Below are 11,575 nucleotides of genomic sequence, written 5' to 3' on the forward strand. Positions count from 1 at the left end.
CGCTGCTCCATAAGTTATTTGCTTTTAACCCTGAGTTGAATCATCCTCCTGCAAAAGCGCTCAGGCTCGCTTTAGCGCTCCCCCCCACGCCCCGCTCAGCAGCTGCCCGCCCCGCCTCCCCGCGCAGCGCCGCGCGCTGCAAACGGTGCCGCCTCGCGCTCGTGTGACGTAGCGGCCGCTGATTGGCCGGCGGGGCGGGGCGCTGCTCGGCGACATTGCGCCTCGGCACCGCCCGCCGCTCCGCTCCGCTCCGCCGCAGCCCCGCCATGGCGTACGGTGGCCTGACGGTGCCCATCATCGTCATGACCGTCTTCTGGGGGGTGGTCGGCGGCGTCCTGCCGTGGCTCGTGCCCAAGGGGCCCAACCGCGGGTGAGTGGCCGGCGAGGCCCTTCTCCTCCATCCCCGTAAGCGCGGTCGCGGGCCCGGCCGTGCCGCTCCGTGCCCTTGGGGCCGTGTGGCTCCGGCCCCGCGCTTCCCGCGGTCGCCGCCGCTCTCCCGCAGCGCCGCGGCCGCCTCTCCGTCCCGCCGGGCCCGGGCCGCAGCCTCGCGCCGCACGGAGTGCTTCGGAGCCGCGGGGCCGGAGCGGGGCCTGGGCGGCCCTGCGGGCGCGACTTCCCCTTTCCTCGCGCTCCTGACCTTGGCCTTCCCGGCCCGCAGCGCCGAGCCCTCGCGCAGGGAGAGGCTGCGGGAGCTGCTGCGGTACCGCGGGGCCTCCGAGCGAAGCGCCGGGCGGGGACAGCGCGGCCCCGGCAGAAGGAGCCACGTTCTGTCTCTCTCTTTTCCGTAGGATGCAGTGGCTTCTTGTCGCTCCCTCTCTCTGACATCCCTCTGCTCCGCAGGTACTAACGCCGCTTTCTGTCCGTTGTTTACCTAACCCTGAAGGAACTGCCCTCAGCCCCATCCCTTCCGCTCGGCTGTTTGCTGCCTCTTTTGGACCTGAAGTGGGTTTTGTGCCTGGGGCCGTTTCTGTTCTCAGGGATGTCTTTGAAGTATCTTCTAGATGCGTCCCTAAGCGTTGGAAAGTAGGGAAGGGGCACCAGCAGATGACCTCCAGTTCTTCCCAGTTTTGCTGTAACAGCCATGACTGGAGCACTGCTGTCTCCTGAGTAACGCTGTGTGCACTGATTACTTTTCATCTTAGAGAAGAAAATCCAACCAGAAACGCCCCCAAAAGCTGTGCTGGGTTAGGCTGATTCATTTTCTAGGAGAGGTCAGCGTAGATCTGATCTGGCCCGTGGCTTTGCACTGCCTGGGTTGGCGTTTCCAGGCAGTGTCTGCTGTCCGTGGCGCTGCCTGCAGAGGGCCGCTCCTGGAGCTCCGTGCAGCTCTGTAGGCTCAGTCTGGGAGCAGACCAATGGTCGTTGATGGATAACATGAGAATTCTTTTAATCTATGGCACGAAGGAGTTGGTCGTTGCTGTCCTGACAAGAGGTGTTGCTGCTCAGTTTGGGGGCAGGTCTGTAGAGGGAAACCCTTCTTTGGAGGGTTTTTTTTTTCCTTTTTTCTTCTGTTTACTTGCTGAGTTCTGTGGGCTGCACAGATCCTTCAGTATTAGAAAGTCTCATTCCCTTCCCTCCCATTTCCAGATGGTTTGTGTGCAAAGCTGCAGATTCACCTCTCTGCCAGGCTGAGAGCTGAGCTGTTTGGCTGTTCCTTCTCACCTCAGTGGTGGTTTCTGTCTCAGTTTTCTTTCAGCAAGAAAGGAAATGCTGCGCCTGCAGACCAATCCAAGGGGCCTTTGAGATGTTGTTTACTGAACAAAAGCAAAACTTATGAAATTAAAAACTTCTGTAAGCAGAGTTTTGCAGATGGAGAAAACAGTTTATTGTTGGCATCAGAAAATCCAGCTTTGACAACTCGCTGGTGCAAATGGCTGTGAGGTGGAGCAAGGACACTGCGTGAGGTTTTACTCCTGCTGTACTTCTGCCTGGCCAGGCTGTGTCAGCTGTGCCCAGCCGTGGCCCCTGCAGCTCACTCAGCTGGGAGAACTTCGAGTGCTGATGCTGAGTCAGTTCCATGTGATCAAAGTAGAACTCATTCCTGGCGGTTGTTCCTATGTATCTTGTGGTCAGTCATAACATGAGACCTAACCAGCTGTGTCTTTCCTTCCTTTCTGCAGTGTTATCAACACAATGCTGGTGACGTGTGCTGTTTGCTGCTACCTGTTGTAAGTATAAATAACGCTCTGCCTCTTAATCAAAGCACATTTCCACTGCATGAAATTTAGGAGGAAACCTGAGCAAATGAGTCAGATTTTGACGTGTGGTGTTCTGTGGTACCTCTTAGCATTCTCTGTTCTAAAGACCACCTCCAGTCCTGCTGAAGGAAATGCTTTTGTGGTGATAGAAACTGCAGTAAAATAAAGCCAAATTGTTCTGGTTGTCCTCTGACACCTGTGTTGAGCCAAACCGTGTATGCCAGATAATTTGCCACTCTTGTGGTACTTTGATACATTAATAATTTCTGTTTTAAGTGTGACCAGTATGTTCTGATGCTGCCTGCTTTCTCTGTACGAAAACGAGTAGACATACAAACTGACTTACATTACTTATATACTCCTCAGAGTATGCATTTGTCAAGAGCTGAGCCAGCTGTACCCGGGGTCTGTGGGAGGATGCAGACTTCTTTGTCTGGGTTTGTTTTGCTGTGTTCCAGGGGAGGTGCTGGGCTGCCTGCAGCTGTATGGACGTTTGATTTACGTTAGTTATGTGGCACTCAGGCTTTATATAGGCTGTGAAGGCCTCCCTGCCCCACACACCAATTATTTAGCAACCTCACCTCGTGCCAGGTCCCAAATGCTCGTGTAAGTGTGGGCTCCTGGATGCCCACTGTCAGGGCAGTGTCTGTGAGGTCAGGGCCGTGTGGCAGCCTCAGAACCCTGAGGGTGATGGTGTGGGATTTGTCACGGAGCTCCTGAAGTATTTCACTTCTCAGTTTAGTGGTTTTTGCACCGAAGCAGATCTGTTACAAATCTCATCAGTGTGACTGATAATCTGCTTTACCTGTCAGAGCGTGAGGGCTCCTCTGCCTTCCTTCTTCATCTTGTCTGTTGTAACTTGGGTTCCCTGTTTCCTTTCTCCAGTTACGCCATGATAGAAGAGAAGCAGCAAAATCCTACTATGCTGTCACTAATTATGCCCAAATATGATAGAAGTTATACATAAATTGCTCCAAAAGTAATGCCTGCTATTTATTTCCACGGAAACAGCAGCAGCTACAAATAACACAATAACGCTCCGTGATAAAACAAATGCTTGGCTACAAAACACTGTTTCTCAACGTGATCACCTCCATCAGCTGTGCATTCTCACGTGAATGAGACAAGAGCCTTCATGCTGCACTCATAGAAATCAGACTCCATTTCTGTTCACTGATTTTTTTAAAGTGAGTCACGTTCACCTTGCACATATTTCTGTGTTCAGATTGAAGGGATCGTTCTGAATAACCATGTGGATTGCGTGGTATTGATTTGCTTATTCTGTGCAAAGGTTTTCCACGTGCAAGTGTGTGATCTGTGTGCAGGTGATGTATCCAGCACCTTTTGAAGGAGAATACACAAGCCTTGGGAATCTGCAAAAGAAAAATCCAAGTATATGGAGTTATTGCTGCAGAAATCCTGGGCTACGCTGCTTTGTGAGGTGCTCTTAAGGTCTGAATCTGTTTGCTGTTTTCAAAGCGGTGCCTGAAGCAGTGCCGTGGTATCCTGCTGCCAGAGGACGAGATGTCTGAGAAGTGATACGATTTGCTGCTGATTCGTAGAGGATTAAAAGATGCTTGCCCAATTTGACATTTAAACAGAGATAACAGGACCTTAATTTGTAACACGCAGCACAGACAGATGGCAGTTATGGCAGAAAGACCTTTCAGAAATCTTTCTGGTAGAACAGAAGGGACTTGAATTTCCTTGTATGAGCTGGGTAATTAACAGTAGCAGTTGTAACCGGTATCCGGCAGAGCTGGAGGACCTGTGGGTGGCTCGAATGCCATACCTGATTTTAGCAGCTCCGGAACATGAGCTGTTGCATGCTGAGGCTCGCTTTGTTTTACTTGGAATGCTGCATTTTGTGTTGTGTTGTCACGATAAATCGCTGTATGGAGCAGCATCACTTAAGCAATGTGTAGGGAAAGCTTTTCCCTGGCTTATCTCGAGTGCCCGGGAGCCACAGGGCTCAGTGCCTGGCTGTGCTTTCAGCCCTTTGGTGCCAGCAGTGTGAGGAGGAGGCGTGTGCTATTGACCTGTAGTGCCGCTGTGGCTCAGAGCTTGGGCATCCAGCACGGCCACAACAAATGGCTTCTGGAAAGTGCCCGGTGGTTGCCTGGAGCGTGGCTGTACAGCTGGGTCGTGCCGATACTTGGAATGTGCTTCCAGCTCATTTAATTCACAGCCATGCTGGGCTGCGCTTTGGAGGCATGGAGAGGTGAGAGATTGGTGCGCAGAGTTCCTTCCTTTGGTACAGCGGGGAGGAGAATAATGTGCTTGAACAGGCTTTTGGTGTTCCTGTCCTCCTCCCACTGCTGTTAGCTCAGGACGTTGCAGGCAGATGGCACAGTGCTCTGGCACCCCTTTTTTTCTGCCTCTAATTAACCATTGCAAAATAAATTCCATGTGATTTCCAAGAGCTAATTTGCTTTTACCTTAATAGCAAACCTGAAGGATGTCAGCCTGACGGCCGTTGGCTGCTCCCGTCGGTACCTTGCTGCTGTTTTAGCTGCTCTGTGAATGCTGCTCTGTATTGCGAGGCTCGCATGGCCGACTGAGTGCTGCAGGCTCTGCTCTTCATTAACAGTAGCCTTAATTTGTGCAAAACGAAAAGCAGCATAGAAAAGAAACATTTGTCAGCTGTAAGAGGATGGGTGCGTTTTCTTTAAGCCTGGCCAGCATCCTTCCCTGTGGCTGTTCCAGCTGCCTCCCAGCTGACCTGCGCCTCGTTTGCTGCTCAGAGCATCAAGGTTTGTGTGGAATTTTCCATGACTGCCTAAGCACTCTGATACATTTGTGGCAGCTCCCATTACAAAGCCGCTCTGCTTTTTCTCCTCCTTACAAAACGTTCTAGAAATAGCAGATAGATGAACCGGTGTGTGCGCTAACTGTGTTTATACAGTTAGTATTTAATGCAGATTTAAATCCGTGGAAGCATTCACGGCTCTTTCTGAACCCTGTAATATTTACAAAGCAAATGTATCTCGTAACAGTGGAGTATTTATTTCTGTTTAGCTTTCCTGGATGTTTTCCACAGGCTGCATTCCTCTTGTGCTGGGTGGTGGCCGTGGCTCCTGCAGTGCTGCTTTGTGAGCTGCTCCACGGACAGAATCCCTGGCTCTGACCACAGGGATTTGTTGTCACACTGATTGATGATTATTTTGTGTTCCTGTGTGTTTTCTGAGGATTCCTGCCCCAGGCTTGCCAGAGGGGTCTGCAGTACACTGAAAATAATGGCCGATGAGAAAGAGTACTTTTCTCATATTTTTTCTGACCTTTAAAAGATGCTCCAAAGGCACCAAGAAAAGGGCCAACTCTTTTATGTTTCTGTATTCTGAACCCATAGGTTTCACATATTTCCTGGCAAAGGAGCAGTACACGGGAGAAACGCTGCCCGGTGGTTCTGTATTGCTGTAGGCTGATCAGACCACTTGTATCGGGTGTGGAATGGTTCAGCATCGGGTCTTCACTGCTGGTATCCAGTGTGCATATGAGCTGGAGCACCACTTTGCTCTGATACTACACCTTCCAAAATACTGTCTGTTCCCCTCTGATAGTACATGTGCTTCGGCCCAGCCCTCCCTGCACCGTAATCTCTGTCCTTTGGCTGATGTTCTCTCTCGGGTTGTTTGGTTGTCTTGCAGTTGGCTGATTGCGATTCTGGCTCAGCTCAACCCCCTCTTTGGGCCACAGCTAAGCAATGAGACGATCTGGTACCTTAAAGTTCACTGGCCTTAAGGACGGCAGTTCCCTGCTGTGCTGCACTGCACTGACGAGGTGAGTATGGTCAGACCTGTTAATGCGTTTGGTGTGTTAAATGGCTCAACAGCAGTGTGAGCAGAGGGTTCAGAATTGCTGGGGTTTGGGGCTGAGAAATCTCTCTTTCTACAGATTGCAGCCAAACAAACGTTGGCTGTTAATTTTGACTGGACACTGTGAAAAGCTCAGGCTGAATTCCTATGCAGTTACTGCCTCTGTTACCATGTCATGTGGTACTGCTCTCAGTAAATAGGTGTGTGTAGGGAAGACACTGCGTTTCTTCACCCTACCAAAATGCAACTGGGAGGGAAGCGTTCTCCTATGAACAGCTAGCAGAAGTGGATTTCCTCATTGTCACTGATGAAGCCCCTCTCCCAGCCAAGCAGCCTCACGTCCAAGCACTGATTCCCAAGGCAGAGTACAGTGTTGTTCATTCACTGGGGAAGTCTGAGTGAGAACTACAGCAGTGGCTCTCAGTCTCCTGTGGATGCAGAGCATCAGCACCCAACCTGCAGGTGGCTGTTCTATTTCTAATGGTGATTTGAGTGACCTGAATGGCAGATGAGCCTACTGCTGGTTACCTGGTAGTGCTGCTGGAATGCCATTGTGGTGTTTCTTGAGGCCTCTCTTGGTGTGACCTTATTAAAGACAGCACGTCTGACTTCAGGTATCTCTGTGAGGGCAGCATTTAGAATTAAATGTTCAAATGAAGGTTTTGTTGTGGAAAGAAGTACCCGTGCTTTTAGTTCTTACGCTGGTAACACTAAGCAGTTCAGCACACTTAGCTTTTTTTTTACCTGTCTTGTTTCTGTGGGTTTTCTCCCACTTTTACAGTTCAATTGCCTGTTCCTTTGCTCTTATTGCTTTAATGTCTGTTCACAGAAGTCCAGCAGCAGCAGAATTACAGTTGACGTTACAGTTCAATTAAATGCTGGCTGTAAAGCATTCTGTAAATCTACCCTGAAGCAAAGCTCTGCAGCTTCAAAGTAGGATTCATCTGAGCTGTGGCAGTGTCAGACTGTGGCATGTGTGTATGTTTGCATCTTTTTTTTTAAGCACCAGGCAGAAGCTAAAGGTAGACTTGGTCCTGCTTCGGGTGGAGGCTGTGTTCAGGTACATCAGTCAAACTGCATCTCCCAGGTGCGTTTCCACCACTGGTGTGTCTTAACACAAAATTGGTTAGAAGCAGAGAGCAGTCTATTCTGGTACTGGGCACACAGATTCCTGAATCCCACGGTTCTCTGAGATCTAAAATTGAACTGTAATTATCTGAACAAGTAGATGCCTTGGATTTTAAATGTGGGCTTATCTGGCTGATAGATGAACTGTGTGTTGCTACCAGTGAAGACAAACAGGAGTTGGGTTACAGTGTCTGTAGACTCAATGTCTGCAAAGAGGATTGGGGCTTACCCTGCTCTGCTCTCACCCCTTTGAGAGAAGCGTTTCCCAGAGAGCTGCAGTACATTTGCACTGTGGAAGAAGGGGATCTCATGCAGCCTGGGGTGGCCAGAATGCTGATGTGAGGAGCTGACATTTTTAGACTTTCTAATGGAGAATTCAAGTTGTATGCAGCGCTCAATGTCTGATATGAAGTAGCTTTATTAATCTCAGATGTGTCTGGTTTCGTTGACTTAATTTTGGAATAAAATGAGAGTTCATTTACTTAGGAAAAAGACTGCTTTAAGAAAAAGGTATAGGATAATGCTCCACCGTTAGATACCGTATTCTTTCTTGCCTTGCTGTAGAAATAAGCTACTGCTGTCCGTGCAGTGCTCCATGGTTGAATTAGGATTACTCGTGCAGTGCTGGGTGAGCCTGGCTGCAAGGAGGGGCTGCAGCGTCTGGCACTGCTGTGCGCTGATGCACTTAAAGGCTCTGGATGAGTTTCTCACTAGGCAGGAGCTGTCAGTTAGATTACATCTGAAGGAGTTGTGTTATCTCTCTGACATTGCACAGCACTCCATAAATGCACCCTCCATTTCTGGTTTTGACCAGTTATTTTTGGCTTTTCAGATGTGCTTTTGCAGCGTTCGAATTGCATACGCTGTATTCATTTCTGCCTCCAATCTCTCTTTGAGCTGAGCTGTAGATGGATTAGTATGGGCAGGGTGCAGTTAAAGAGAATGAAATGGTAACTACCAGGGAAGAGAGACTGTGTTTAAAAAGGAAGATAAGTGTAAGCAAACCTGTTTCACTTTACTAATAGAGCAGGCTGAAAAATACTTGTGGGATGCTTACCACATCCTAGTGAGGAGTGCCTACAGATGCTGACTTGCTTGGTATTTCTCTGTGGTCACTATCCCTCTAATTTAAATGATGATGATGTCTGAGATGACTGTCTATATAAGCATGTTCGTGGCTTGAGAGCAGTACATAACAACACCCAGCTGTACTAAATATGGGCTACAGCCTCGTTCCTTTTAATCAATGAGATGTAATGCCTACTGTTGTTCTGAAATTGGTCGCTGCAGTCTGTTTTCTCAGACCAGGAACTGCCTTTATGCAGGTGCAAGAAGGTCCATCATCTAGATGACTGGATGCTCTTACTGCAGACATATTTAAACCTCCCTGGTGGCATAATAGTTCTGCCAGCTTATAGTGTAACTAGAGCTACTTGCAGTAACTTCAGAAATTAAGCCATGAAGAAAGAAAGGAAGGAGAGGTGAATCTCCTAAAATAAATTACCTGCAGTTCTCAATAATTTTTAGTGCATTTGTGGAATGCAAATAGTTGTGGATAACTCCACAACCAGGTCTTCAACTAGTTAATCACCTCCAGGGAAGTGAATAATTACGTTACCTTTTGCTTTGCAGGTGAAGAAGAGATTTCCTTCAGATGAAAAACCTCCACAGATCCAAAGATGCCCTTAACGTACCTGGTTGGATACCAGTCCTGCATTAATGCCTTAACACGTATATTATGCTTTAGATGGCTTGTTGAAAGCCCTCTATTTTTCCTACCTTACCACCTAACAATGTGCCTAATCTAACTCCTCTTCAGTACTGTACATTTTTATCTGTTAACTTCAGGTATGATTAAAGTTTCTGAAGTTTTTACAGGGACATTGCCAGCTCCCCTGTGCACTTTACTTGCTCTGTAGGAATGCTGTATCTCAGAGCTTTGTCTGTAGCTGTTCATTCCTGTTCTGTTTGACTGCACTTGAAAAGAAATGTCTTTAAAAGAGATGAAACTGTATGAGGAGAGAGAAACAGTGCTGCCACATGTTGATGGCATTTATTTTTTAAAAGGAGTTGTGGTTTTGGGAAATCTGGTCTTAAATTTCTCATACCGGGAAATAAAAGTAATCTTCTGCTTTATATGGAATGCTCTTGTGCCATGTTTAACTCTTCCATTGTTTGAACTGCAGCAGTTAGCTGGCGTTCAGCTGGGGGCTGCTGCTGTGCTGTGCTGGAGGAGCACGCTGCTGCCTGTACCCACGCTGCTGCCTATACCCACACTTCTCGGGTAGCTCTAAAACAGAACAAAACGACTGATGAGTTCTGCAAGGAGCAGCGTTTGCTTGAGAGCCTCTCCTCCGTGAGCTTCCCGTTGTCTGATCCCAGAGGGGCTTAACTAGCAGAGACAATGTGACTGGTTTGAGTGTAAATAGTGGTTTTGGTAGGAGGTGAATTGACTCCCTGGCCTTCTTGGAGGTCACGTATAGTAATAAGCAGTGTTGAGTGAGCAGAAGTCATGGCAGTGGTGTTAGATGGAGTGACACATGCACATGGGACGGGGGCACGTGGAGGGGCAGAGCCCCCATGGAGGGTTGCTGCAGCTCTGGGAGTGAATCGAGTCAGTCATTTGCCAAGGAATAACTTCAGAAATACAAACCCTGCTTTGTTCACGGGAGTCTCTGTGTATACTTTCTTCCCTCCTTAAATCAAGTCCAGATAACCAGCAGTTCTGCCTTGCTTTGTTTTATTGTTATGCACAGGGATGGAGCATTTTTTCCTTCTGAATACGCTGTTAACTTGTTTGCTGGGATGGTATTCATTACTGTACAGGAAATTCTGAGATCCTTACAAAAGGCAGTAACATGTGGTAATCAGAAACAGGCAGCATGAGTTGCACTAACACTTATTTATACTAACACGTATAATGGCTGTTGGGACTGCAATGGCCATGCTTTTCTTTCCCAGTTAGCTATTACTGAAGGCTGTATTTTGACATGCAAGGAGCTGTGCCACCGTGGCACATAGTTTGTCACAAAGAATTCCTAAGAAAATCAGAGTGATCTTAGTGAAACATAGGTGCTTTTTGATTGTGTGGGCAGGGGGATAAGGTACGTTGAAGCGTTTCTCCTTCCCTCCCTTCATAATGTCAAGACATTGTTAGGGTGTTTTTAAATGCATTCATCTGCTGTCAGGTTTAAAGTTAGGTGAGACTGACCTAAAGGGAAACGTCCATTCACAAGAGGTGGTATTGTTACATGGGCGTTGTAACCTTTTTTGTCTTGTAAACAAGCTTTCCATTTTAGGTTTTGAGTGATCACTGGTGAGGATACAGGAAAAGTGAGCCAGGTCCTGGGGTGTGTTTTCATGTTTTGCTGCTGCTGAATCTAATGCTAAGAGCTAATTAAAGCTGGGGCAAACAAGCCATACTTGCATTTAAATTTAGATGCTTTCCAGATAAAGAAATGTCCCTTTATCTGAGTGCTTAATATTTCCTCTGGAGCAGATACCCACAAGGAGCGTGATTAAATAAGTCAGGAGATGATGTTTTATTTCTGTTCTGTGCTGAACGCTGTGCGTTCTGTTGTCTGCACTGTGATCGGCTGCTGTGTGTGCCAGGAATGAGCACTGCTTCTGAGACGGTTTTGTTTTGCATGACTGCAGGAAATCAGAACAGACAGACTCAATCGCTGCTGTTTAACACACAGTGCAGGTATCAAAGCTGTGACAGTTTCTTGCTTTGTGACAGCAGAAGACAATGGAAAGTGTTAAAATATACATGAGGAAAGCTTGCCTAGTGCTTGAATAGATAGAAAGCCAGCATGTGCAGGGGAACAGCCTGCCGTCCAGGTGTGTTTTGATATTTGTCGGAAGCTAAAGATAAAACATGGGGGGTTAAGGCAGCAGACTCCATAGCGATGTCTTGAAGGCTTCAGGTCACAAACACTGACGGCCGCTGCGTGTTTCAGTCAGTGCCACGTTACGTGCCTGCAGCTTCTTCTGGCAGTACAGCACCTGCACAGGGAGGTGCTCGGAGAACTCCGTGGCAGTTTGCTTTCCTCCATTGAGAACGATGGCAGTGCTGTACTCCCGCTGAGGGCTGGAAGCGCTCGGAGCTGCCGGCTGCTCCGGTATCTGTGCAGGGCGGTGGGAGCGCACAGTGCGTGCTGTAGCGTCGGGCACGGGGAGCTCAGGGTGTGCTGGGAGGGAATGGGATCGGTGTGGGTGAATGAGGGACAAACGTGTGTTTAACACAATAAAAAACGTATCATTTACAAATAGGGAGAAAAGAACCGGGCTTTTATTTCCTTTCTTTAGTAATGTCTTCTGCTGTGTGTGTGTGACTGTGGCCATGCCCGGGCCTGGAGACGGCAGCAAAGCTACAGAGCGGTGCTGAGGGGATGCACGGCTAAGTGTGTAACCGAGCAGGAGTCTCGTCCT

General features: G+C 48.3%; 1 protein-coding gene across 2 annotated transcripts; it reads left to right on the forward strand.

Annotated features, from left to right (window-relative positions):
• The first annotated feature begins 170 nt into the window (after positions 1-170).
• On the forward strand, positions 171-9,807 carry ATP6V0E1 (ATPase H+ transporting V0 subunit e1). Of its 2 annotated transcripts, none has more exons than NM_001097532.4 (4): positions 171-370; positions 2,121-2,168; positions 5,846-5,978; positions 8,774-9,807. In NM_001097532.4, the coding sequence occupies exons 1-3, from the start codon at positions 267-269 to the stop codon at positions 5,937-5,939; spliced, it is 246 nt and encodes an 81-aa protein (NP_001091001.1). In that variant the 5' UTR covers positions 171-266; the 3' UTR covers positions 5,940-5,978; positions 8,774-9,807. The 2 variants fall into 2 exon arrangements, with proteins under 2 accessions (NP_001091001.1, XP_046756364.1); XM_046900408.1 differs by having other exon boundaries at positions 243-370; positions 6,093-8,797.
• Positions 9,808-11,575: the final 1,768 nt, after the last annotated feature.

Source organism: Gallus gallus, chromosome 13, assembly GCF_016699485.2.
Source record: "Gallus gallus isolate bGalGal1 chromosome 13, bGalGal1.mat.broiler.GRCg7b, whole genome shotgun sequence".
Taxonomy (NCBI): Eukaryota; Metazoa; Chordata; class Aves; order Galliformes; family Phasianidae; genus Gallus; species Gallus gallus.

Excerpts from the sequence above, each read along its gene's own strand:
- ATP6V0E1 (NM_001097532.4), top strand. The coding sequence starts at position 267 with ATGGCGTACGGTGGCCTGACGGTGCCCATCATCGTCATGACCGTCTTC. Across the intron at positions 371-2,120 it reads CCCAAGGGGCCCAACCGCGG|TGTTATCAACACAATGCTGG; the intron begins GTGAGTGGCCGG and ends TCCTTTCTGCAG. Across the intron at positions 2,169-5,845 it reads GCTGTTTGCTGCTACCTGTT|TTGGCTGATTGCGATTCTGG; the intron begins GTAAGTATAAAT and ends GTTGTCTTGCAG.